This window comes from Tamandua tetradactyla, chromosome 6, assembly GCF_023851605.1.
Source record: "Tamandua tetradactyla isolate mTamTet1 chromosome 6, mTamTet1.pri, whole genome shotgun sequence".
NCBI classification, from domain to species: Eukaryota; Metazoa; Chordata; class Mammalia; order Pilosa; family Myrmecophagidae; genus Tamandua; species Tamandua tetradactyla.
Window position 1 is genome coordinate 45,052,515 of NC_135332.1, and position 24,611 is coordinate 45,077,125.

General features: G+C 35.3%; 1 protein-coding gene across 1 annotated transcript; it reads right to left on the reverse strand.

The window, feature by feature from the left end:
* Positions 1 to 397: 397 nt before the first annotated feature.
* On the reverse strand, positions 398 to 23,380 carry DDX52 (DExD-box helicase 52). Its single transcript, XM_077165110.1, has 15 exons — positions 23,252 to 23,380; positions 22,047 to 22,236; positions 19,760 to 19,890; positions 18,436 to 18,621; positions 15,638 to 15,781; positions 14,378 to 14,489; positions 13,413 to 13,485; positions 12,724 to 12,927; positions 11,538 to 11,628; positions 8,923 to 9,045; positions 8,641 to 8,791; positions 8,302 to 8,377; positions 7,305 to 7,376; positions 6,707 to 6,799; positions 398 to 897 (listed from the first exon to the last, which is right to left on the reverse strand). The coding sequence occupies exons 1-15, from the start codon at positions 23,336 to 23,338 to the stop codon at positions 831 to 833; spliced, it is 1,800 nt and encodes a 599-aa protein (XP_077021225.1). The 5' UTR covers positions 23,339 to 23,380; the 3' UTR covers positions 398 to 830.
* Between the last annotated feature and the right edge of the window lie 1,231 nt (positions 23,381 to 24,611).

Sequence of the window (24,611 nt, forward strand, 5' to 3'; positions counted from 1 at the left end):
ATAGGCTGTTAGAGAATGAAGTCATGGGTGTATCAAGTAGTAGGAACATTCTTCCATATCAGAATAAACCGTTTATCTGTTTTCGAGCAAAATCATCTTGCATGGAAAGACACAGGAAAAATCACTGTTATATGACAGAACGAAGCAAGATAACTGAACATAATCTTGAGGTCACAACATCATGAGAGGTAGGATATGAGCTACCCAAGTATAAGGACATTTAATAGACCAAAGAATAAAAAAATCCTAGGGAACTTGAATAACCAGCCACAAAAGAGCTGTAGCTCACAACACAAAAAGCCATCAACAAATTAAGAAACAGTAAAACAAACAGAGCAGATTTCTTCAGCACCCTAGTTCTTCTCATCTATTCAAACAAACAAAAAAAAGAAGGGTATTCAATCTCAAGGCTTTACTGTGAAATTCATTTTAGATGCTTCTCTACAGCATACTTCCCACCTTCCTTCACATTTGAAGGGAAATATCCTTAGAAGTTCACCACATATACGGGTGTTCTTATTTGTAACATAAGCTTATGTTCTTCTGTAAGAAGTATTTCTCTGGACTCAAACCACAGAAATGTTAATGAATGTTATTTCCACGGTATAATCATTTAAAAGTGATCTGCAAATGGAAATCTGATATGACATGCTGATATTTTAGAATAATAAATCATATTTTCACTATTCCCATGTATTTGGTTTCAAATGTTTGCACAGGTTGATTATATGATTTTAAGTATATGACTTTATAAAGTATTCTATGAAAACAGCATTCATGCTGGGATCAAAAAATTACATTTCTTGGCTAGTCTTCTATAAAGTCTGGTTTTAACTTCTTTCTTCAAGAGCTACTTCCTTCTTGCTATGACCTTCTGATTGACGGGTGGCCTTTTTCCTGTGAAAGGAAAGTAGGGAAAACTGAATCAAATTCTAGATATATACTTTCCAAACTCTACAAGTTTAATAAACATTTAATGAAACCTACTGTGTATCAAGTATGTGAGACACCAAGAACACAAAGATGTATTAATGAGACAGAAACATTGTAACAAACTACACTACTATGTGGTTTAAGACAGATTCTGATCCTGACCTAATAATAAAAGTTAACATCCAGTGAGTACTTATTTTGTGCTAAACATCGCTTCTCCGCCTTTTGGCTAAGATTAAGTGTATTTTGTGTTAGGAAATTGTTATAAGCATTTTACATATATTTACTTGGGTAATTTTCCTAACAACTTATGAGGAAGGATCATTATTTTCCTCACTTTACAGATGAGAAAAATGAGGCACCAAGTGGTTGACAAACTTGCTGTGCCAGTTTGAATCTGTTGGAACCCAGGAAAGCCATGCCCTTTAATCCTCATTCAATATTGCTGGGTGGGAGCATTTTGATTGTTTCCATGAAGATGTGACCCACCCAACTGTGGGTGGTAACTTGATTAGATGATTTCCGTAGAGGTGTATCTCCAACCACTGAACATGGGATTGCTTACTGGAAACCTTTAAAAGAGGAAACATTTTGGAGAGAGTCCCTTTTGGCAGAGGCACGAGAAAGCCAGCAGACACCGCCATGTTTGCCATGTGCCCTTCCAGCTGACAGAGAAAAGTTGAACGTTGTCGGCCTTCTTGAACCAAGGTATCTTTCCCTGGATGCCTTAAATTGGACAGTTCTACAGACTTGTTTTAATTGGGACATTTTCTCGGCCTTGGAACTATAAACTAGCATCTGATTAAATTCCCCCTTTTCAAAGCCATTCTGTTTCTGGTATACTGCATTCTGGCAGCTAGCAAACTAGAATACTTGCCAATCATCACACACTGGTAATAACTGTTACATAGGAGCTCTGACAGTCTGATTGTAGAGGTAATCCTATATATTCAGGAGAATATGGATTCCAGAGGTTATCTGCAAAGAAGTTTTACAAGCTGGTGTATGGAAAACAGGTCATTCAAATATGATTCAAGAGATTTCTAGTTTGGTATTTGCTAAGTGGTAAATGCCATTAACTGAATGATAATTCAGGAAAAGGAAAAATGTTTTGAGAAAATACTCAGTGTTTACATGATAATATTATAGTGGTATAAAGTTCTTTTATGTATATTAACTCACTCAAACCAACCAATCATGAGTGGGAGAGTTGGTATTATTTCCATAATTATTTCCATTATATATTGGGGTAAGAGGCTTAGAGAGGTCAACTGACTTGCCCAAAGTCACAAAGGAAAGTAGGTGTAAGAGGCAGTTCTTCTGACTCCAAATCCAATTTTTCCCTCTACTAAACCAGGTTGAGTTTGTAGTGCCTCAAGTGGGGTCAACCAGGCAACAGGGAGTCAGGTTTGTAGCTCAGTAATGAAGCTGGAAATACAGACTTCAGAGTTGTCAATGAGGTATGAGCTAAAGCTACAGGCAAGTGTGGCATAGTTAAAGGAACATCTACAGTGGAGAGGTAAGCTAGAGTCAGACCATGATGTATCTTGTTTGTATGCTTTGTTAAGAAGTATGGCTTTCATGCTGTTTTGACCACTGTAGCTTTGTAGTGGTCTCTGGAGTTGGGAGGTGTGGGTCCTGTGACTTCATTCTTCTTTTTCAAGATGTTATAAAGCCAAAAACATCTTGGGGTGAGTGGCATTGGGGACTCATACTTTCTGACTTTAAAGTTTTTTTTGTAGAGCTGCGGTGGTCAAAACAGAATGGTACTGGCATAAAGATAGATATACTAACCAATGGAACTGATGCTAACTAAGCCAGAACCCAGAGTTGTGTCCTGGAGGAGCTAAGTGAAGGCCCATAGATGCTTAGAGAGGAAACCATTGGCATCAGAAGGTGAAAGCAAGGGAACCAGGGACAGGGACCAGCTGACACCAGCCATGCTCCTTCCCATGTGACAGATATTGGCCTTCCTTGAGTCAAGGTATTTTTCTTTGGACGCCTTAGTTTGGACATTTTTATGGCCTTAGAACTGTAAGTTTGTAACTTAATAAATTCCCTTTATAAAAACAAAACAAACAAAAAAAAGTAGTATGACTTTCAAATGTGAAACATCTAAAGCAGCGGACGGATGATTCACACCAAGTGCCCTGAAAGTCTTAGTGCAGCTTTAAATTTTAAAACTCTACCAAGTGTCCTGAAAGTGTCAGTGCAGCTTTAAACTTTAAAGCTCAGTAGTATAAATGCTACAAACTTAAAAAATCATTTAAGGGTGCACGGGTGATTCAGTAGCAGAATGCTTGCCTTTCATGTGTAAGACCCGGGTTCGATTCCCAGACCATGCCCCCCCACCAAAAAAAAAAAAATCAGTTAGATTTTAATTATTTAAAATATTAAAATATTGATATTTCTTATTAAAATTCAACATAACTACCATCTTATGCTGCAATGTGTGAACTTCAAAAACTTTCATCAGCTGCTAAAAGTGTCTGAAAGGACTGCATTTGTAATCCTTGCCTTAAAAATCATTCAAAGAATGATGTGTTGATGCATGCACAAATGTTCTCATGTGACCCCTCATATACAAGAAAATGTCTGAGACAGATAAGGTGACCATGGTGGCCAAGAAAGACAACTTCTACCAATCCTTTGGTATAGCGTCATCCTAAAACCATGGCCACCAAAAATGAAAATAAAAAATTTATTAAGAGTTCACAAACTAAGTACAAATGAAATAAAAATGATAAACTTTCAAATGATATTTTGTAAATTACTATCATTTATTCTTGCTAAGTAATTAAGCTTAAAACTGCACTAAAACTTTGGCACACCTCATATATACTATACACTCTAACTGAACATTATTCCCCAGTCAATACAAAATGTCAGGTAAGATTCCTGCTCCCCTTACAAGGCAAACAGATTCTAGTTTCATGCCTCTGATTACCTTGTTCTTCTACATGCCTAAATTTTACTTTTTTTTTTTAAGGAAAAGTAAATTTTTTTACTTTGTATCTTTACTTTTTATCGTCTTGAAACTTTCAGGAACTACAACAATCCATATTGATTTTCTTTTCTCTGTACTTCTAGTTTATTTTAAAACTGATCCCTAATTTTAGGCTGTTTTATATATGTATAACTTGGTATTTAGAGATAAGAACAAAGCTGATCAGGTAGAGATTAAGGCAATTCAGAATACAGAGGTAAGGAAGACACTGACTATATTTTAGAACCACATCTAGTCTTTGAGACCAAAGGAAGAAAGGTTTATTTTGTCTGGAACCTGCATTTTCTGTAGCACATATTCTAACTCAACCTGTCTGGTTAGATCATTCAAACAATCCAAACACAAGGAGCCCAAAATAAGAATGAGGACCTTTAATCCTGTATACCTTAATGTAATGCCTGGATACATCCCAGAGTGTATTAAGCAGATAATAAAAAATTATTGGCAAAGTACCTTGAGGAATGGGAGAAAACTTATGTAACTATTAAACTTTACCACAAGGGAAACCCTTGATGCTGTCTCAAACATTAGGGACACCCAAATCAACAGGCCAAGCCCTTGATCTTGAGGCTTACTCTTGTGAAGCTCATGTATGCAGTGGAGAAGCTTAGTCTACCCATAGGTCTGCCTAAGAGTTACTTCCAGAGGACCTCTTTTGTTGCTCAGATATTGTCTCTCTCTCTCTCTAAGCCCAACTCTGCAAGTGAAACCACTACCCTCCCCTCTACGTGGGACATGACATCCAGGGGTGAAAGTCTCCCTGGTGGCATGAGGGAGACTCACAGGGATGAGCCTGGCCTTGGCACCATGGGATCAACAATGCCATCCTGACCAAAAGGGGGAAAAAAAGTGTACCAAATAAGGTATCATTGATTCAAATAGATTCAAGAGGCTATACTGGAGGTCACTCTTGTGCAAGCTTCAGTTAACATTACTAGCTATTATAACTTGCCAAACCCCAACCAAAACCATTCCAGCTAATTCTAAAGAACACCCGGGACAATATATAAGATTCTACAAAGGTTCCATGCACTAGGGTAACTTTCCAGAAACGTACAACCTCCAGATGAGTCCCGGGACCAGATAAGTGCTGAAATGCAGAGGGGCAAGCCTCTCCAGAACAACAGCTTGTTCCATCCCCCTATTCCCATATTACTGACAACCCCTTCCAACGTGGAAAAGTTAGAATGGACATAGCCCAAATACCCCTAAACAGTAGGAGAAAGATCAAAGATGATAGTGGAATTATACAGAGAAGATAGGGTTTAACAAATGAATATGATTGCTGAATCATTATATTGATATTTCTTTTAGTTACCAGTATGTTAGAGCAGCTAGAAGTAAAAACCTAAAATTGTGGAACTGTAAGTCCCACCAAACTCTGAAATCTGTTCTACAACTAATTGTTGTGGTGTGCTTTGAAATTAATTGCTTTTTTGTATATATGTTATTTTTCACAAAAAGGAAAAAGAAAGTTGATTGTGATAAATGCACAGCTATATGATGATATTGTGAACCACTGACTGTACACTTCTGATGAATTCATGATACATGAATATATAATATGTATCAATAAAAAAAAGATCAAGGGAGAAGGTAGTAGAGTTATAAAAGAGAAGATAGGATTTAACAAATGAGTATGACTCCTGAGTCATTATACTGATATTTCTTTTAGTCTCCAGTGTCTCGGAGTAGCCAGAAGGAAAAACCTAAAATTGTGGAACTGTAACCCACACCAAACTCTGAAATCTGTTCTATAACTAATTGTTGTGGTATGCTTTGAAATTTATTGCTTTTTTGTATATATGTTATTCTTCACAACTAAAAAAAAATTGTTCTCTGGTTTTTTCATGTATAATAATCACCATTCCTTAACTTCAGGAAAGGGATGTCATTTTAGACTTTTATGTACTACCTACCACTGCCAACTAACCAGCATGGACTTAGTAAATGCCTACTGGTTGATGGAAACAATTTTTTTTCCCTAATGTGTTCCACAATGCTGATGTAAAGCAATGGAATGAAGTATTAGCTCATTTTTCAACTGCAGTATCCTAGGCATTGATGGCACTCAGAAAAAAAACACACACACACATTAAAGCAATTATATAGCATCAAGCAATTCTATCAGAGAATGTATTAACCTGGTCCAGGTTAATAATACTCTGAAGAGTGCCATTTTCCTTAAATAGTGGAAAGAGTAGCACTGGTCAGAATATTTTAGCTGCCTCCTATAAAAACATGTAGCTTCATGGCAGTACTGGGGCAAAAAGGCAGTCCTGTGTGTATGCTAAAGATCTATGCTTTAAAATTCTTTTAAAATTCAGCTAAGCTACTATAAATTTACCCAAGTAATACTTTCTAGAGGTGATCAATGAGCTTCAGGATAAGTCAAAGATCATACTGAAATTCTTCCCAGAATATGGAGCTTCAAGAAAAACTTGATCTGTGTTAGTCAACAGTCATAACTATTGCCCTGAGTAGTATGCCCTGATGCAGGCTGTGTACAGACAGCAGGAATATAACCCTAACTGATAGTGAACTGAAATCATATTTTCAAAGATGGAAAAAATACAAAGGATTAATATACATATACAAAAAATTCCAACACTGAATCATCCAAGTTCCTAAATCACAGGCAACCTAAGATATATTACTTTTATCATATCCTATAATGGACTGAAAACTTATCAATTCCACTTCTAAAAATTTACCGTAAGGAGAAATAATGGAGTCACAAATAACAATTCCTCATCATGTACTTACCGTTTATTCTTAGCTTTCTCTAAGAAATATTTTGGAGTTGTATTAATGCTCTCTCTTTCCAATGGTTTCTTAATCATCTTTTTCTTCTGTTTGCTGAAAGTTACAAAGAGAAGAAAGAATTAAAAATTGTTTTAAACCACTTTTTGGTTAAAGTGAGGCTGTATCCACATTAATATAGTATCTTATCTAGCAGCATTCAGAACAAACACAGAGATGATAAATTCAATCAATTAAAAAAAAGGGTATTAATTCTGATGAAAATATGTCCTGTGTCAACTTTATGTCCCATGTCAACAATTCTTTGACTTTCATTATAGCTGTTTAACTGCTTTTTATTGTTAAATTTTTATGAACTAAAATAAATTCCAAGTATACTTTCCTCAGGCTGAATAATTTTTTTAAAAATTTGGACTCATAAAATCTCAAGGATAAAAAAACTACCTATCAAAGAATTATAGGTTTCACAAATATTTATAAGCAACATTTTTATATTAAAATGCTCTAAAAGTATTGTTAGAACTATATTGTATAAGAGATGTGAAAACAAGAATGCAAATTCAAAGAGAGAACGAAACCCTGTGTAAATTCAAGAATGTACCTTAATAGTTTTTTGAAACCTTTTATGTATTCAGGTACGGGACATCCAGCTTCCTGTATAACATTGGCAACACTGAAAAAGGAATCCATAAACATAAATTTGCATCTTATCAAACTGATGTTTATATACTTAAATCCTCTGTACAATATAAGAGAAACTAAACCTACACACATAAGTAATCTAGTAAATAAAGTGTTCTGATTTATTATCAATTATCACCAGATGTAATTACACCAGAATACTGAGGGAATTATCAGCTGGACTGGAATCAATTAATTGAGGAATAATTTTAGATACCTCCTCTTTCTACTCAACATTTATCAAGCACTAAGAAGCTCAATCTTGGAAGAGACATTGTGATGTGCTATTAATTATAATCAATCAAAAATATACCATAGGCAGTCAAAATTCAGCAAACTCAGCTTCTCTATTAAAATCTAAATATGATAATGGGCTTAAATTAAAACTTAGATTTTAAAAGTATATCACATGCCACTCAGGCTTATTGGAATTTGGAACACATATTGAAATGTGTTATTAAAATATTCCTTCCTGTAAGACAGGTGACCCTGAGGCTAAATACAAAACTCTCATCTGTCCCTAAAAAAATATAAAACTCTTATCTGTCCTTAAGCATGCACCATGTTAAGAAATAATGTTGACTGTGCTAAATAAATAGATTCAAGTGGTTCATTCTTAACCTAGTCACTAATTCAAAACCTTAATATTATGCTGTGAGAAATAACAACTGATGGCTATTGGAAGCATCCTGCACATCTGAAATTTAAGGAATATTCCACTATGAGTATTTCCGAATCTACTGACAGAAGGGAAAAACAAGGCCCTTTGATAATTTTTCCTTTTCTCTTGGGTAATATGTGGTTAACTAACATTATAAAAAAATGCAAGACAGCCATTTTGTAAATGATGAAATTGTCTTTTAAAAATAATGACGTGATATTGCCAACTTAATACTGAGTTACTTTTCCTAATTTACCTTCTCAATAATGGTTTATCATCTTCAGTGAAAAAAGTAACAGCTTTTCCTTTATGTCCTGCTCTTCCAGTTCTACCTAAGAAAAATGAGACCATAAAAAGAAGTTTCTTAGAGGGAAGGGATCCACAAAATTCACATATGAAAGACACTGAATTTTCCACAGGAACAAAAATGTGCTTTATTTTTATTAGAGAAATTTTGGGTTTACAGAACAATCATGCATAAAGTACAGGATTCCCATATAGAACCCTATTATTAATTAGCTTATTTTTGTTTGAAGGTAATAGTAGAGTGTGCTAAGAAAATGGGAAGAGGAGGGAGGAAAAAAAGACAACTCACCTATCCTGTGGATATATTCCACTGAGCTGGTTGGAAAGTCATAGTTGATCACCAAGTTCACACCTTTAAAATCAATCCCTCTTGCTAACAAGGCTGTACAAATCAGAACCCATATTTTTCCTGCTCTGAAGCTGTGGACTGTATTATCTCTCTGATAAACAGAACATACGTTAAACGTCTTAGTACTACTTTAAGAATGAGAAGCAAGTATTTCATAAATTGAATGCCAATATTTTTTAATTTAGTAGTTTTTTATGGTGTTCAAAGTATATCTGACTTTACCTGTTGCTGTGTTCTTTCTGCATGAATAACATCCACATTAATACCTTCATATATAAGTTCATGAAAAAGTTCTTTAGCTCTTTCAATGGACTGAACAAAAACAAGAACAGGTGGACTGAAACCCTAAAAAAAGGCAAAAATCAGCACATATAATCCATAACCAAGAATGCAATCACTCATTATTTCATATTATGATTTTGGTTTGTGAAGGAACCCAAATCAATTTAGGCTGCTTTCATTGCCAAATTTCTCAGACTAGTGGTCTATCTTCATTACTCTCCATTCTCTACAGTGGATATCTATCTGTTCTTCCTACTCAATTTGAACTGTATTCTCCACCCAAATTCCAACAGAATTGTCTAATTAATCCCTCTTCAACTTACTACAGTAATGGATGCTCACTCCTTGAAACAATTATCTCTAGTGTGTCTCAAAAATTTTTTTGGTTTTGCTTAAAAAATGTAATAACTATTGTCTTTTTAATTCACTACTTCCCTTAAATGTGGCCATTTCCCAAAACTTAGCCCTTGATTCTTACCGAGTTAAATAAAATCTCAGTATCAACTACCAGCTCTCAGCAAATGATTTTTACATTTTTATCATTAAACCTATCTCTTACTCAAACCAGTTTTCTGTATTTTTCAACTGTCAATTTTATGGCTTCTTAACCCTCTAATTTTAATTCATACACCATTTTCAGAATCTTATGAAAACTATGAAGCCTTCTAATAGGCAATCACACATTCACACAATATTTAGATACCATTTCAGAGGATTTACAGACCTTCTAAAGCTTGTAAATGGCTAAAATCCATGATGTAAAGATCTCCATGTGAGTTATCTGTGAAAACCTTATATTTTCTTAGTGCCAAATGAAGCCCTTAGGAAGATCAATAAAACTAGCACTTATAGAACATTTACTATATTAGTATGTGCTATATTAGTTTTATAAATACAGTATATGCCATTACTATATTATTGTGCCAGGAACTACTGTTGGTACTATAGTTGTATTACTCATTACTACTAAAACAACCCTATGAGGTAAATAGTATTATTCCCATTTTAAAGATGATGGAACTGTGGAACTGAGAAGTTAAGTTGTTCAAAATCACACTGTACATGGTAGAGCTAGAATTGCAATCCAGGCAGTTTGACTCCAGAGACCATGCTCTTAATCACTAAAGGAAGCTGCTCCTGTCATCATCAAGTACTTGCAAACTCCTCTCCCCATTCATTCTCCAACTATTCTTACTGCCCTACTACCAAGGTTAATTTTAATTATCTTTGCCCATCCTAATTTAACAGCCTGCTAACTGGCTTTGTTTCCAGTCTTTCCCATTACAATCCATCCTACATACCACTGCTTAACTAATTTTCCTTAAAAATTATGTGGTCTTGTCCCTTCCTAAAATATCTAATCTTATTTCTCAATCACACCCTAATATCCTATCCAACCTTGTTTTCTTGAATTTCCCACTATAAACTCTTCACCTTAGCCAAGTAACTTTTTCATTTGTCTCCAAACACATGTTCACCTCCACCTTAGACTTCAACTGGTTTGCCAAGCCTTCAAAACACCTCCTTCCACCTTTTCTGTTCCATAAATCCTTCAAGCCTCAGATTAACAGCATTTCCTTATACAGCTTTCCCCAACCAGTAACTTCATCCTGATGTTACCATGATAACTAAATGGATGCTTAAGAAACAACCCCATAGCCTTTGATGGTATTTCATCCTAAACTACCTAACACAAGTGTTTTTATTTTATCACCTAAATAAGACTAAGTTTCAGGGGCAAGGCTTAGGATTTATTATTTCTTTTATTATCTCCCATCCCAACCCCTAGAACTTAATTTTTTAACAGCTCTACTTAGATATAATTAAGATATAATACAGTTCAGCCACTTAAAGGGTACAATCCAATGACTTTTGCACTTCCAACACCACAATCAATTTTAGAACATTTTTATTACCCCTAAAAGAAAGTCCACAGCCCTTAGCTGTCACCCTCCAACCCCATCTCCTAGTTTTAAAACATGTTTAAAATTCAAATACACTAAAACTGACTTTACTTCTTTTAGCAGAGTTCTATGTATAGGACACGTAAATTTGTGCCTAGTACTTAACTTTTTTTTTTTTGCATAGGCAGGCACCAGGAATCGAACCCAAGTCTCGAGCCTAGCAGGCGAGAACTCTGCCAGTGAGGCCCTGTGGCCCGCCCCCTAGTACTTAATTTCTTAACTACGGTTTCTACTCAATATTTATTGAAGGGTTAAAAACAGCAAACCCAATTTAGTGTCCTAACATCCTACTCATTTTATAATACCTCAGTTCTTCTATAAGAATGGGAGACCGGTGTGTATGCAGATACAAAAATGGAAAAGTAAGGCCTTCAAGGCATTAGGTAGATCTTTTTCTAACCTACCCTAAGCTGGGAACAGAAGACTACAACCAAATTCTAAGAGGCGAGACTCTCCTACTTGAGACAATGTGCTTCTTAAGAGCATAATAATGGATTATTAAATCTGATGCAGAACTAATGCTTAGCCTCCCACCAGTGATATAAGGCTAGGTTAACTTCATCAAAATCCAAGAATATAGTTCAAATATACCTTTTTAACAAGTTCTCTCATGGCCAGAAGTTTTCCAGTCTCAGACCCAACAAAGAGAAGTTCTTGTTCTACAGTCTCTACTGCAGAATTTCTGAGAAGAAAATATATCCAGTACTTTGCAAGAGGCAATTTTAGCTTTTTCTCCCACAACTCCAACAAAATCAACTTTCCATTGTCAATAAAAGTATTTAACTATATTTTAATGAGGATAAAATCAGTATTTTTAAAATGCTTTGTTCTAATTATAAAAATGCTATCTCTAAAAAAATAAATTGTCCATAATTCCACTATTTTAGAATAAACTTTCACATTTTGATGTATTTCAGTGGCAAATTTTCATGTCTGTCTAATTACTGACTTACTTATAGCTAAAAGTAAAATTATTGGGTAAAACAATAACTTTTTAAGGTTATTATTACATATGATTAAACTTTCTTAATGATCTGTAAGGGCTTATCTATAGACAGACAGTTGAGGTTGAGGTATATTAAGACTTTATCACTCCATATGATGTTGCCATATATCATACTATGTGGCAAATATATTTCCCTTTTTGTTGTCTGTCTTTAAGTTATGTTTAAGATGAGTTTGCTCTGCTTTCTTTTTATACACAGGAATTTTCAGTTTAACGTAGGCAACAGTATCCTTTACCATTCCATTTGGCTGTTTTTTCATTTAATATGGTGGTTCTACAAGCCACTCTTTCACAGAGCTACAGTGTTCATAATTATTATTTCATGGGTCTTATAATATTCTATTCAAGTGGCAAGATCATAATTTCCTTAGCCATGCTTCTACTACTGACAGCATAAAACACTCACCAAAATAATTTTTAGTAAGGAATTATAAATCAAGTGGATCAGTAACACCAGCTTTCCTTCTGTGATCCTACTTAGTTAAGTTATCAAAGAAGCTAAATCCTCTGGATGGCCACAGACTTCATGTTATACTTTGTGGATGAGGAAAAATCATCTAAAAACACAGTGATACGGATACTAATGACAATACAAGAACCTCTGTGGATTATTCTAACAGAGAAACAAGATTACTATTCAATCCTGACTTAACAGTTCTCCGAGCAAAACTTTCCCATTATTAATCTCAAGTCTACAACGTATTTCCTTGAGTCTACAAAAAAAAATAACATATTAAAAAAATAAGTAGGATAATATAAAAGAACAATTACCTTGCTCCAATGGATACAGTAATGACATTGTCCAGGTTGAGTTTGCACCATTGTTCAACATCATATGCAAAAGTAGCACTGAACATAGCTCTTCTGACTTTGTGAGATGTGCAGGCAAGGAAAATGGAAGCCAGCTGGTCTCTGAAGCCAGTTTTGCCATCTTCAAAGAGTTTGTCTGATTCATCTACTACCAGCCACTCAACACTAAAAAATAATAACTTATGGTATATTAAACTGGAAGATCCAAAAAACTTCACTAAACCATAAGGAAATCAAACTTTGATGCTGCTTTTCATTACCATTTTATCATATCAGAAACACATAAGAATAAGCAGGAAAATGATAAAAACAAGCTAAACATAAATCAGTGTACCTATTCCATTAGCCTCAAAGACAGGAAGTTCCAATCAGCAACCATGAAGCTTTGCATAAATCTCATGTATTGTATGATCCTGCTGAGAGATGCTGAGAGCTAGGGAAATTCTGTATTAATTGCTTATCAGAATGCTTCCTCCTGATCAGATAGTTTTTTTTATGAGTTTAAGAAAACCATTATTTGCAGCACCAACACTGACTGAGAGTTGGTAGAGACAACAAGCTCCAAAAGATAATAATATAAGCAACTGAGGATAAAACATAATCAACTGAATGAAAAATACATACAAGAGACATGAACATATTAACTGTACCTTGTTAGATCTATTCCTGGAGGATCTTGCTTTAATAAGTAGATTAGCCGATTTGGAGTAGTCACAAGAATATCTACAGGAAAAACAAATGGTACAAATTGCAAAACAAGGATCATTCCTCTTCAATTTGGGAATTAATTCTCTTTGAATTCTGGTTAATAATCTGAGCTGGGGAGAGGAAAGTGTGGTTACACTCACCGCCAAGAACAGAAAAGTTCTTCATCTGTAATCTAATATATGTACTTTTTTATCCAACACAACACAAATACTGTTTCTCTGCTCTTTTTTTTATTACATATGAGCTGCCATGTAGCATTAACATGTAACATGGCATGTTAACATGTAACATGGCAACAATATCAAGACTCAACAGTTTGGATTTCAAAGTTTTATGTTGTTTGTGTGTTTTTATTTGGTTTGGTTTCTGCAGAAAAAATCTTTCTTTAAATGAAATTTTACTCACAAACTCAAAAAATAGGTAAAAGAAGATTCTCTAGTTGATGTAAGGATAGGGATATAAGCCTTACTTTTCCATCACAGTATTGCCTAAGGTTCTACATGGCAGCTTAAAAATCATTGATATAAAGCAGAGTTCCTCACCCTCAACACTAAGACATTTGGGTCAGATTTCTTTGTTGGGAGGAACTATTTTGTGCATTGCAGGCCTCTATCCACTACAGGCTAGTAGTATCCCTTTCTAGTTGTGACACCTAAAAATGTCTCCAGGTATCACCATATATTCCCAGTGTAGGGGCAAAAGAACAAAATCATCTTTGGTTGGGAACCACTGGTATATATATTCATATAACTACTGGGTGGAAGTGGTGAAGGGTTCACTTTTAGCATCTCTAAAATTAAAATTAATTATATATAGGACTATACTTTTAAAATTCTCATGTAGCATTTAAAATATTTTTAATTTCTAAATCTCTTATATGATCTACATCCCAAGAAGGAATCCTTACCAAACTTCTTAGATGATTTAGGTCCAAATTTTTTGGCTGCCACTGCTGCTTTGTGGATCATGTGTATCCTGAATCCTGTTCCCTCAGAGATTTTTACTAGTTCTCGGTAAATCTAAAACAAAATGATGAAAGCATTAGCTGCTAACATACCTGGATAAGAGATACAGTCTGTTTTATATTATTAACAAATAAATCTATTACAAATCCATAAATATTTTAAATTAAAACCATAATAATCTGTAGATTAACCTGGAATCTTGGCATTTTGGAACTTCAATGTCTAATAAGATCCAGCACTTTCTTCAGATGTACTAAATCAGTTCTAAGAGATGAAACCAACACTCCTCCAATCTTTTACATATTGGTTTTAGAATACAGAACTATTACAAAACTATTTCACACTTCGTGGCACGTATTTTATATTATTTAAGCACACTGGAAAGGTGACGCACATCACTGTTTAGTTTTAGTTTCTCAAAAACTGAGGTGAGTTTTTCTTAGGTGAGAAAAATAAATTTTAATGGGGGACTACATATTAAAATAGTCTTTCAACTTCAAGAATCTTAAAACATTTACCAAAGAAGTATAAATGTTAATGTCATTATCTTTTAGAAAACTATAGAAAGATCTACCCATATGCATTAAGATATAGAGCAATGTACTCTGTATAGAGTACTTGACTATGCAAGCAGAACTTGTTCCTTTGAGAACTTTTTATTACCTTCAAGTAAGAAAGATTACCAAAGGAAACACCAAACGCATTCTCTTAAAAAGCTACAGGTCTTGTGTGATTGTGAAAACCTTGTAACTGATGCTCCTTTTATCTACAGTATGGACAGATGAGTAAAACATGTGGATTAAAAATAAATAAATAGAAGGGGGAACAGATGTTAAAATAAATTTAGTAGACTGAAATGCTAGTGATCAATGAAAGGGAGTGGTAAGGGGTATAGAAGAAAATAGGGGAAACAAAGGCTGAAACATATTGAGTAGATGGAAATGCTAGCAGTCAATGAGAAGGAGGGATAAGTTGTATGGTTTGTATCAATTTTTTTCTGTTTTCTTTTTATTTCTTTTTCTGAATTGATGCAAACATTCTAAGAAATGATCATGGTGATGAATATACAACTGTGCGATGATATTGTTAGTTATTGATTATACACCAAGAATAGAATGATCATATGGTAAGAATGTTCGTCTTTGTATGTTATGTTTAAAAAAAATTTTTTTAATTAAAAGAAAAAAAGCTACAAGTCTTACCTGGCTGGCAAGTTCTCGTGTTGGTGATATAATTAGAGCTCTGAAGCCTTTATTCATGGGTTGTTTCAGCTGCATTAAAATGGGAATGCTAAAAGCTAAAGTCTTGCCAGATCCAGTAGGAGCAGAAGCCAGGAGTTCCCGATCCTAAAAGCATAAAATACATTAAATACAAGGAAAAATAGACATTTTTCAAAGTCTCATGAAATAAGGCTACCAGCCACAGAAATAATAAATACAATAATAATGGATGTAATTATTCAAGTCCCCTTCTGCTTTTCTAGCTTTTCCCATTTTTACTTTTCCAATATCTCCTATCTCTGCTAACACCATCCCTAAGTAGTTTCTGAGCATTGCTGCAAAAAGTCCATTTGCACTATCTCGAGTGGGTAAAGTCTACTGAGAACTAAAATTAAAAGATTATTCACAACCTCTATTATACCCATTCATTTCATTTTTCCCTCCAACTAAATTCTTTTCTCAAAGCAAACTTACAAAACAAACCTATTGTCCTGGTATTTGCACTGCTAAATCCACAGGGAAAGTTTCAATAAATAATAGAATAGTTGGCAGGATAACAAGTGGCTATTACCTGAATGACAGAGTACCTTACAGGTGACAATCTTCAAAAAGTTACTGTGATTATTTTAAAGTTTTAAGATAAGTCATCATGGAAACAATTAATGAAAATTAAAAGCATATTTACTATGATATGCATCAAGAACATCATTCAAGTGTAAAAATGTATTGTCTTTTCAGTTTCCAAAGGAAATAAAAAGGTCTCATTTGAATGAAAAGAGACCAGAATTTTGGCTACCAGAATTGGAGGCCATCTCAGTTATTCGGGGGAGGTGGGGGATCACTTCTTATGTCTATAAAGAGAAATGTCAGAAAAATATAATTTCCAGGTATCTAAATTAGCCCAAATGTCCATTAACAGGTGAATGAATAAACAAGTTGTGGTATATTCATACTTTTTATTGCTGAGTAGTATTCCTTTGTAACAAACTACTGGTTATCTGCAACATGGATGAATCTCAAAAAAATTATGCAGAGTGAAAAAAGAAAGAAATTAAAAAATAAATAATGTACAATTCCACTGATAGGAAATTTCAGAAGAAGCAAAATTAATAAATAGCAACAGAAAATAATGGGATGACAGAAATGTTTTATATCTTCATTGCTTTGATGGGTAAATGGAGTATGCATTTCTGACACTCAACAAACTGCGCACCTAAAATCTATGTATTTTATTGTATATAAATTACACTTCAAGGGCAGTGCAATGGTGGCTCAATGGCAGAATTATTGCCTGTCATGCCAGAGACCCGGGTTTGATTCCTGGAGCCTGCCTATGCCAAAAAAACCCACGTTACTTATACTTCAATAGTAAAATACATTAAAAAAACTTAAGTCAGATTATGTACAAGAACTTTCAAAAGCATCTCTTTTCTGAAATAGTTCTGGGCATTATAAACTAAATCAGAGGCGAATAAATAGAACATATTTCCCATTCTCAGAGGGTTTACATTCTAGTAAAATAAAAAGACAAATAACATTGCTGCAAATATATGGTAGCGTAAAGTGTAAGATAAATGCTGCAAGTACAATGGAGAATAGGAGGGCAGGGGAGAGAGTTGTGTTTTTTTTTTTTAATTTTTGATCATTCCGTTCTCTATATATAATCAGTAATTCACAATATCATCTCATAGTTGCATATTCATCATCATTATCACTTCTTGGAACATTTGCATCTATTCAGAAAAAGGAATACAAAGAAAACAGAAAAAAATTCATACATACCATACCTCCCATCCCTCCCCCTCACCTATCACCAGCACTTCACACTAAATTTATTTTAACATTTGTTCCCCCTATTATTCATCTTTATTCCATATGTTCTACTCATCTGCTGACAAGGTAGATAAAAGGAGCATCAGACACAAGGTTTTCACAATCACACAGTCACACTGTGAAAGCTAGATCATTATATAATCACCTTCAAGAAACATGGCTACTGGAACACAGCTCCACATTTTCAAGCAGTTCCCTTGAGCCTCTCCACTACATCTTGACTAACAAGGTGATATCCATTTAATGCTTAAGAATAATCTCCAGGATAACTGCTCGACTCTGTTTGGAATCTCTCAGCCATTGACACTTTATTTTGCATCATTTCACTCTTCCCCCTATTGGTAGAGAAGGTTTTCTCAATTCTCTGATGCTGAGTCTCAGCTCATTCTAGGGGTTTTCTCAATCTCTTGATGCTGAGTCTCAGTTCATTCCAGGATTTCTGTCCCACATTGCCAGGAAGGTCCACACCCCTACGAGTCATGTCCCAGGGGAACACGTAGACAGGGGGAGGGTGGTGAGTTTGCTTGTTGTGTTGGCTGGAGAGAGAGGCCACATCTGAGCAACAAAAGATGTTCTCTTGGGGGTGATCTTAGGCCTAATTTTAAGTAGGGTTGACCTATCCTTTGTGGGGTTAAGTTTCATATGAACAGACCCCAAGATCCGGGGCTCAGCCTATAGCTTTGATTGTCCGCACTGCTTGTGAGAATATCAAGAATTCAACTTGGGGAAGTTGAATTTTCCCAGGGGAGAGAGTTTTGATAAAGGAAAGAGATCACATTTAGTTGTAGGGATCAAGACAAGTTTTATGGAGGCACAGGCATTTGAGATGGATCTTCAAAGCAAGGGAAGATAAAAGTGGAAAAGGGGGATTTCACAGAGAGAGGAAAAAGAATGACCAAACACACAGAGCAAGGAATGTTAGATGCATTCTACATCTGCATACTCACATGCAACATAACTGGAATAGCTTGCATTTGTATTGGCGTAGGCATCTGGAAGCCTGCATTTAGAATGTTCTGAAGCAATCGAGAATTGATTTTATATTCCTGGTCAAGCTGCTGAAATGTAGCAATTGGGTCTGGAAGATCAGTTCCTTGAACATGAATTTTGTGTTTATTCCGGAAGAAGTTTATCTGAAAAATAAAGCAAAGGGACCATCATGGACACAGCCAAATACAATTGTCAGATGTAAAACAACGGTAACAATTTCTTGGATAAACTTAGTAGCATGTGGAACTTTTTGCTTAAATCGCAAGCTGTAAAAGATTACAGATATTAGGTACATCTCATGCCCTTTCACAGAAGACCTTCATAACAAGAAACCTTTCTAGCCACACTTTCTTCATATTAATATGTCACTGCTGAGTCAATGTGCTATTCCAATTAATGTTTTATTGCCATAGTTATAATTTATAGTCTTAAATAAACTTCTAGAAGGCAGGCACTGAATTCATTTATTTCTTGGCATGGCACATAGTACACAAGTGCAAATGCTCCTTGATGATTTACCCTAAAACTCTACTATACAAATGCATATTAAAACTGAGTGTCAAAGGGTGGTTTCCACTTCCTATGTGGAAGACGACAACCAGGAAACTCCAAAACAAATGCACTGAAACCTTGAAAGAAGGAACCCATTTAAGTTCATAGCAATGAACACAGAGACAGTATTTTTTCTTGCTGATCCATGAGCAACAGCTTTTAAAGTTATTTTGAGATGATTTAAGACAACATTGAGAAACTTTTCCTTTAAACTCTTCAATTTTTCTGTTAACTTGACCAACAGAAAACACTGAAATTGTGTAACACACTTTGACTTAATGTTGGAACTCTCATATGCATTTGTAGTGTGTACAATGGGACCACCCTTGTGCAAATGTTTTGGCAGTTTATAATAAAGATAAACATAGTCATACCTTGCGACTTAGCACATATAGCCCTGAGTCACTGCTAATAGAAATTCTTCCATATGTTCTACAAATACATGGATAAGAATGTGCATAGCATAACTGTTTTCAACATTTAAAACCTACGATATTCTCATCTGTCTACTTAACAGCAGAACTGCTAAAAAACTAGGGGATAAAAATATTATCCAGAAACGTGAATATATGATCTACAGATTCATAAATAACTTAGAATGTGTTTAGCAGGCATCATGTGAAACAAAAATATCCAAACACAAAAGGGCATATAATCTGCAAATTCATTATTTAGACATCTGGTAGTAGGCCAGAAAAACATATTTTTGAGCTTAGACATTTTTCTAACCTTTTCCTTTCTGAGATGTTCCAATTTTTCTGAAGTTTGTTTATTTTCTCCTTTAGCTTTTTTATCTTCAATGTCAGCTTTCACAGATGATATCCACTGTATAGTAGTTCCTTCTTCTTGAGAAGTAATTTCTAAAGTATATTTTTAAAAATTAAAAAAATTTTAAGTGAAAAATTTTAGGGCACAGCAAATAGGCAATTATGTTCACAACAAACAAAAAAAGAATACTATGTGACATAATTAAATAAGAGAAAATAACAGGAAGTTAAAAAATAGGAAAAGGAGAGGTAAGTTCAGTGTTGGTATAATCAGACCTCTGAAGTTCATTCTCTTCTCTTTATTGGTTGTTTCAGCTGCATTATATATAGATGTCATGATTCTATACTTGGAAACCACAACACAATTAAATGAAAACCTACTTAATAAGAGAATTCAATAAGGTAGTTAGTTTTCTAATGTCCAAACAACAACCAGATAAGAGAAAACAAATATGATGGAAGAAAATATTTCATTTACAAAAGTAAGAATATTATAAGGATAACAATTTTCCCTAAATCTATAACACCAGTTCTGTTAAAAGTAATAAGAAGCTTGTTCTGAGAACTGAAATAGTTAACTTTAAAATTTGTGGAAAAGTAAATATGTAAGGATTAATCTAAAAAATTCTAACAGTAATAAACAAAGGCAAGCTCTACTAGAATTTCTTTTCAATTCTTTTCAACTTCACTGAGGGACACCAAATAAAATTCCAGAGACTCAGAATTACAAATAAGAAAACAGAGGGAAACAATTTTTAAAATAAGCTTAATACTCAGAAGACCCTCCCCGCAAATAAAGGAAAATATTGATAAATTTGACCCATAAAGAAACAACAACAGAAAAAAGCTGAAGACAAACAACGTGACAAACTGAAAAACATATTTGTAAACATAACAGATAGTAAATAAAATTAATTTAAGAATTCTATCAAATTAAGAAGCAGGAGATCAACAATCTAAAAGGCAAAAGATACAAAAGACCAGAGAGGAATTTATAGAATGTGCACCTTCATATGTTTCTGGCAGAAAATTCTAAATCATCTAAATTTAAAATAAATCTGCTTATTAACTCTGCAATTCCACTCCTAGGAATTTGTCAGCCAGATATACTGACATATGTACACAACATTAAGCAGAATGACATTTATGTAACATTGTAATAGCAAAAATATGGAAATAAACTAAATGCCCATCACACAGGAACTTGTTAAATAAATTATGAAACATCCCTACAATGAACAATGGGATATTATGTTGTTGTAAAAATGAACAGAAATCAGTACTTCCTACTGATCCTGAACAATCTCTAAGATACATTGTTTTAAAGGGGGATGGGGATTCAGAATGATATAGAGTTGGGTACCGTTCACATATTTTTAAAAGGGGGTTCATAACACACGTTAATAGACTATCTGTAGAAAAATACATAAATTGATTAATAGTGTTGTGCTGGAGAAACAGAACTGGAAAGAAAAGATGGGATGGACATCTGCTTTTTACCATTGTATAACTTTTAAAACTGTAAGTATATACTTTGAAATAACATAAATAGCTAAGAAACTTAATATATAAAATAGCGAAAAAGAAATGCCCTTGTAGTAGAGTATAGAAAAAAACAAAAACCTCTATGAAAAGTGGACAATAAGTAAGAAAAAGCAATCCACAAAAAGAACTGTAGGGCGGGCCGCGGTGGCTCAGCGGGCAAAGTGCTTGCCTGCTATGCCGGAGGACCTCGGTTCGATTCCCGGCCCCAGCCCATGTAACAAAAACGGAGAAACAGAATACAATAAAAACAAGAAAATGTTTAAAAATGTTTTCCATCCTTCCTTCCTTCTCTCTGTCTTTCCTTTAAAAAAAAAAAAAAAAAAAAGAACTGTAAATAGGCAGTAAAGCATATGAAAAGTTTCATTCAATTGACTGGCAAAAATTTAGGACCAATAGTATCTAGCACTGACAAGGGTGTAGGAAGTCATTTTGCAACATGTGCTCAAAGTAAAAATTGTGCATACCCTTTGACCCAGTGTCCCACTTTGGGAATGCTCTTTTACAGAAACAACAGCACCTGTACAAAAGGATATATGTCCAAATTCTTTACTGCAGCAATATTTGCATTGGCAAATACCTGGAAACAACTTGAATGCCATCAACAGGTGAATGACTTTATATTGTCTGACTTCTAACTATAACAGCATATTACTTTTTAGTTGGAAAAAACTAGAGAGAAAAAGCATAACAAGTCACCTACTAACCTGAAGACTTATTTTTTTTCTTTTTCTGCTCCCTCTTCCTTTTAAATAGGCTCTCTTCTTTTTTCTCTTCATGTTGGAGCTCTTGTGTTCTTGATATTCCAGGCTCACCTGAGAGAGACTTCTTGTTTCCGAAAAAGTCCAGTCCCTGGAGAACCTCTGAAGAATCAAAGTCATATTTCCTTTTTCCTACCTAAAACCACAAAAACTGAAAATGAAATTTACTGACAGACTGGCATTGCTTTCACCCAAACAGGATTCGCAGTAACACATGGATCCCTTTTTTTTTTTTTTACCCATTCACCAAATATTTGTTGAGGTGACAAGTAGGTCTGGGCAAACGAAATCCAAAAAGGCACCGTTCCTCACCTCATAAAATAGTAATAGCTACTAACATATATGCTCAGTATATGTCAGACAGATTTTTAAGCATGCTTACACATATTTCATCCTCACATCACTACTGTAAGGGAAAGAGCATTATTAAAGATGAGAAAAATGGGGAGGTAAGTAACTTGCCTTCAAAATAAGTAATTGGCAGACTTAGGATTTGAATCCATATAATCCGACCTCAGAGTTCAAAGCTTTAACCACTTCACTGTACCAAGTAGACCAACAGTCAGAGAAAGAAATACACGTTACAAAACTAAAACAGTAACTAGTTCCAACAGTAAAGACTGACATTCAACTGACTTTTCCTGATTTATTTCACTCATCTCTTACTTATTACGATTCCCTATTTTTAAACCACTCTACTCATGGGTTACTTAACACGCCGTGGGTTGGGACAATAGAAAGAACGGACACAAATGTGCGTCGACTATACTATATGCATGCCAAGCCAAATCTGAGTAGATAGACGACAGTGAAAGAATCTGTTCTCTCCGTTTGGGGTTGTTTTTGTTTCGAAATTCCGCCAGCTTCGGAGAAAAAGTTCCTTTTTAAAAAACTCCAACCGTGCCTTCAATAAACTAAGATGTGGGGGTGAACAGCGTGTCCTGCCAGATCCTACTAAGTCTCCAGAAGTTTCAGAGAAGAGTTCACTTCCTCGGACCTGAACCGCGTAGGTCGACAGGTAAGCCGCGAGGATGGTCAGAGCCAGGCCACGGGAGTCTGGGTGCACCGGCTCCCCAGCAGCCAGTCCATTCTCAGCCTCCTGCTCCTTCCCAGTTACACCGCCATCCCGACCATCTCACCCCACAAAATACCTGGAATCGGGTCGCGTCTGCAGAGAAGCGTCTTACATCGAATTTAGCCCCCGCGCGGAGTCGGCGAAAGAGATCGTGGACGTCCATCTTTACCCAGAAAGCCCTGCAGCCCTACGCGCCTGCGCGGAGGACTCCCTCTCCCTACCCTCCCTCCCGCGAAGCCGGGAGCAGAAGTAGCTCGTAGGGGGCGGAGCTTGGCTACAGTGAGAGGTCGTGTAGTTTTGTCTTCCTGCTGTGTGTCGTTGTTCGTTCTTTCAGAAAATATTTATCGAGACGCACTTATGTTGACCACTGTTCTAGACTTTTAGAGATACTTTGGAGAGCAACACCCCCAAATCCCTCTCTCCAGGAGGTTTGCGTTCTAGTGAGGACAGAAGATGTCGTTAAATAAATAAGCCCTATGATCTCCAAAAGTGGAAAGTGCTAAGGAGACGAATCAAACAGTCTGACTGGTTAGGAAGTGGGGAGGCTACTTTTGGGTTGATCCCACAAATTCACTCCAATGAAGTGATATTTCAGCTAAGATTTGAATATTGAGGAGGCTACCTAAGATCTCGGAAAGAATATTCGAGATCCAGGGAACAAGTGCCTGAAGAAGAGAAAAGGTTGGGCACATTGAGGCGATACAAAGAAGACCTGGAAGACGGTTACCATGTTCCCTTGATAAAGAGTGGTACACATAGGGTTGGAAGGACGAACAGAACCCGGAGATCACAGAACCTTGTGACAAGGCTATGGTGAGGAATTTGGATTTTAATCTAAGTACACTGGAAAGTTATTCAAAATTGTTTGATAAAATTTGATAAAATAAATTATGTTGCTCTCTAATTTGCCTCACTGCTGTAGGTCCTGTTCCTCTGTGCTCTCAATAAATATTTGGTGAATGAATTAGGGTTTTATAAAAGATTGCTATGGCTGTTTGGAAAACGAATCAATGAAGGACTAGAGTTGAAGCAGGGAGACCATTTAAAGTAGAAATTATGGTGATGGCTTGAACTGGAGTGGTGGTATGTGTAGAGAAAGAGATGATGAATTTGGGACATATTTGTAGATAGAGCCAAATGGATCTGCTGATGGATTGCTTGTGGAGGTGAGGGAGATGGAGGAATTAAATATCACTCTGAATTTTTGGTTTGAGACCCTGTAGATGGCATGTTATTTGCTAAGGTAGGAGAGACTAAAAGAAGAGCAGCTTTCTTTGGGGGATGAGGAATGTGGAATGGAATCAAGTGCTTTCCTATTGTTCAACAAAAAACAGCAGTTGGTGCCAAAATGGGAAGGAAAAATCAACTGGCTTATTAGGGAATGGAATATTGGTCTTTAACTTAGCACCATGTATAAAATCAACTCGTATAAAGCC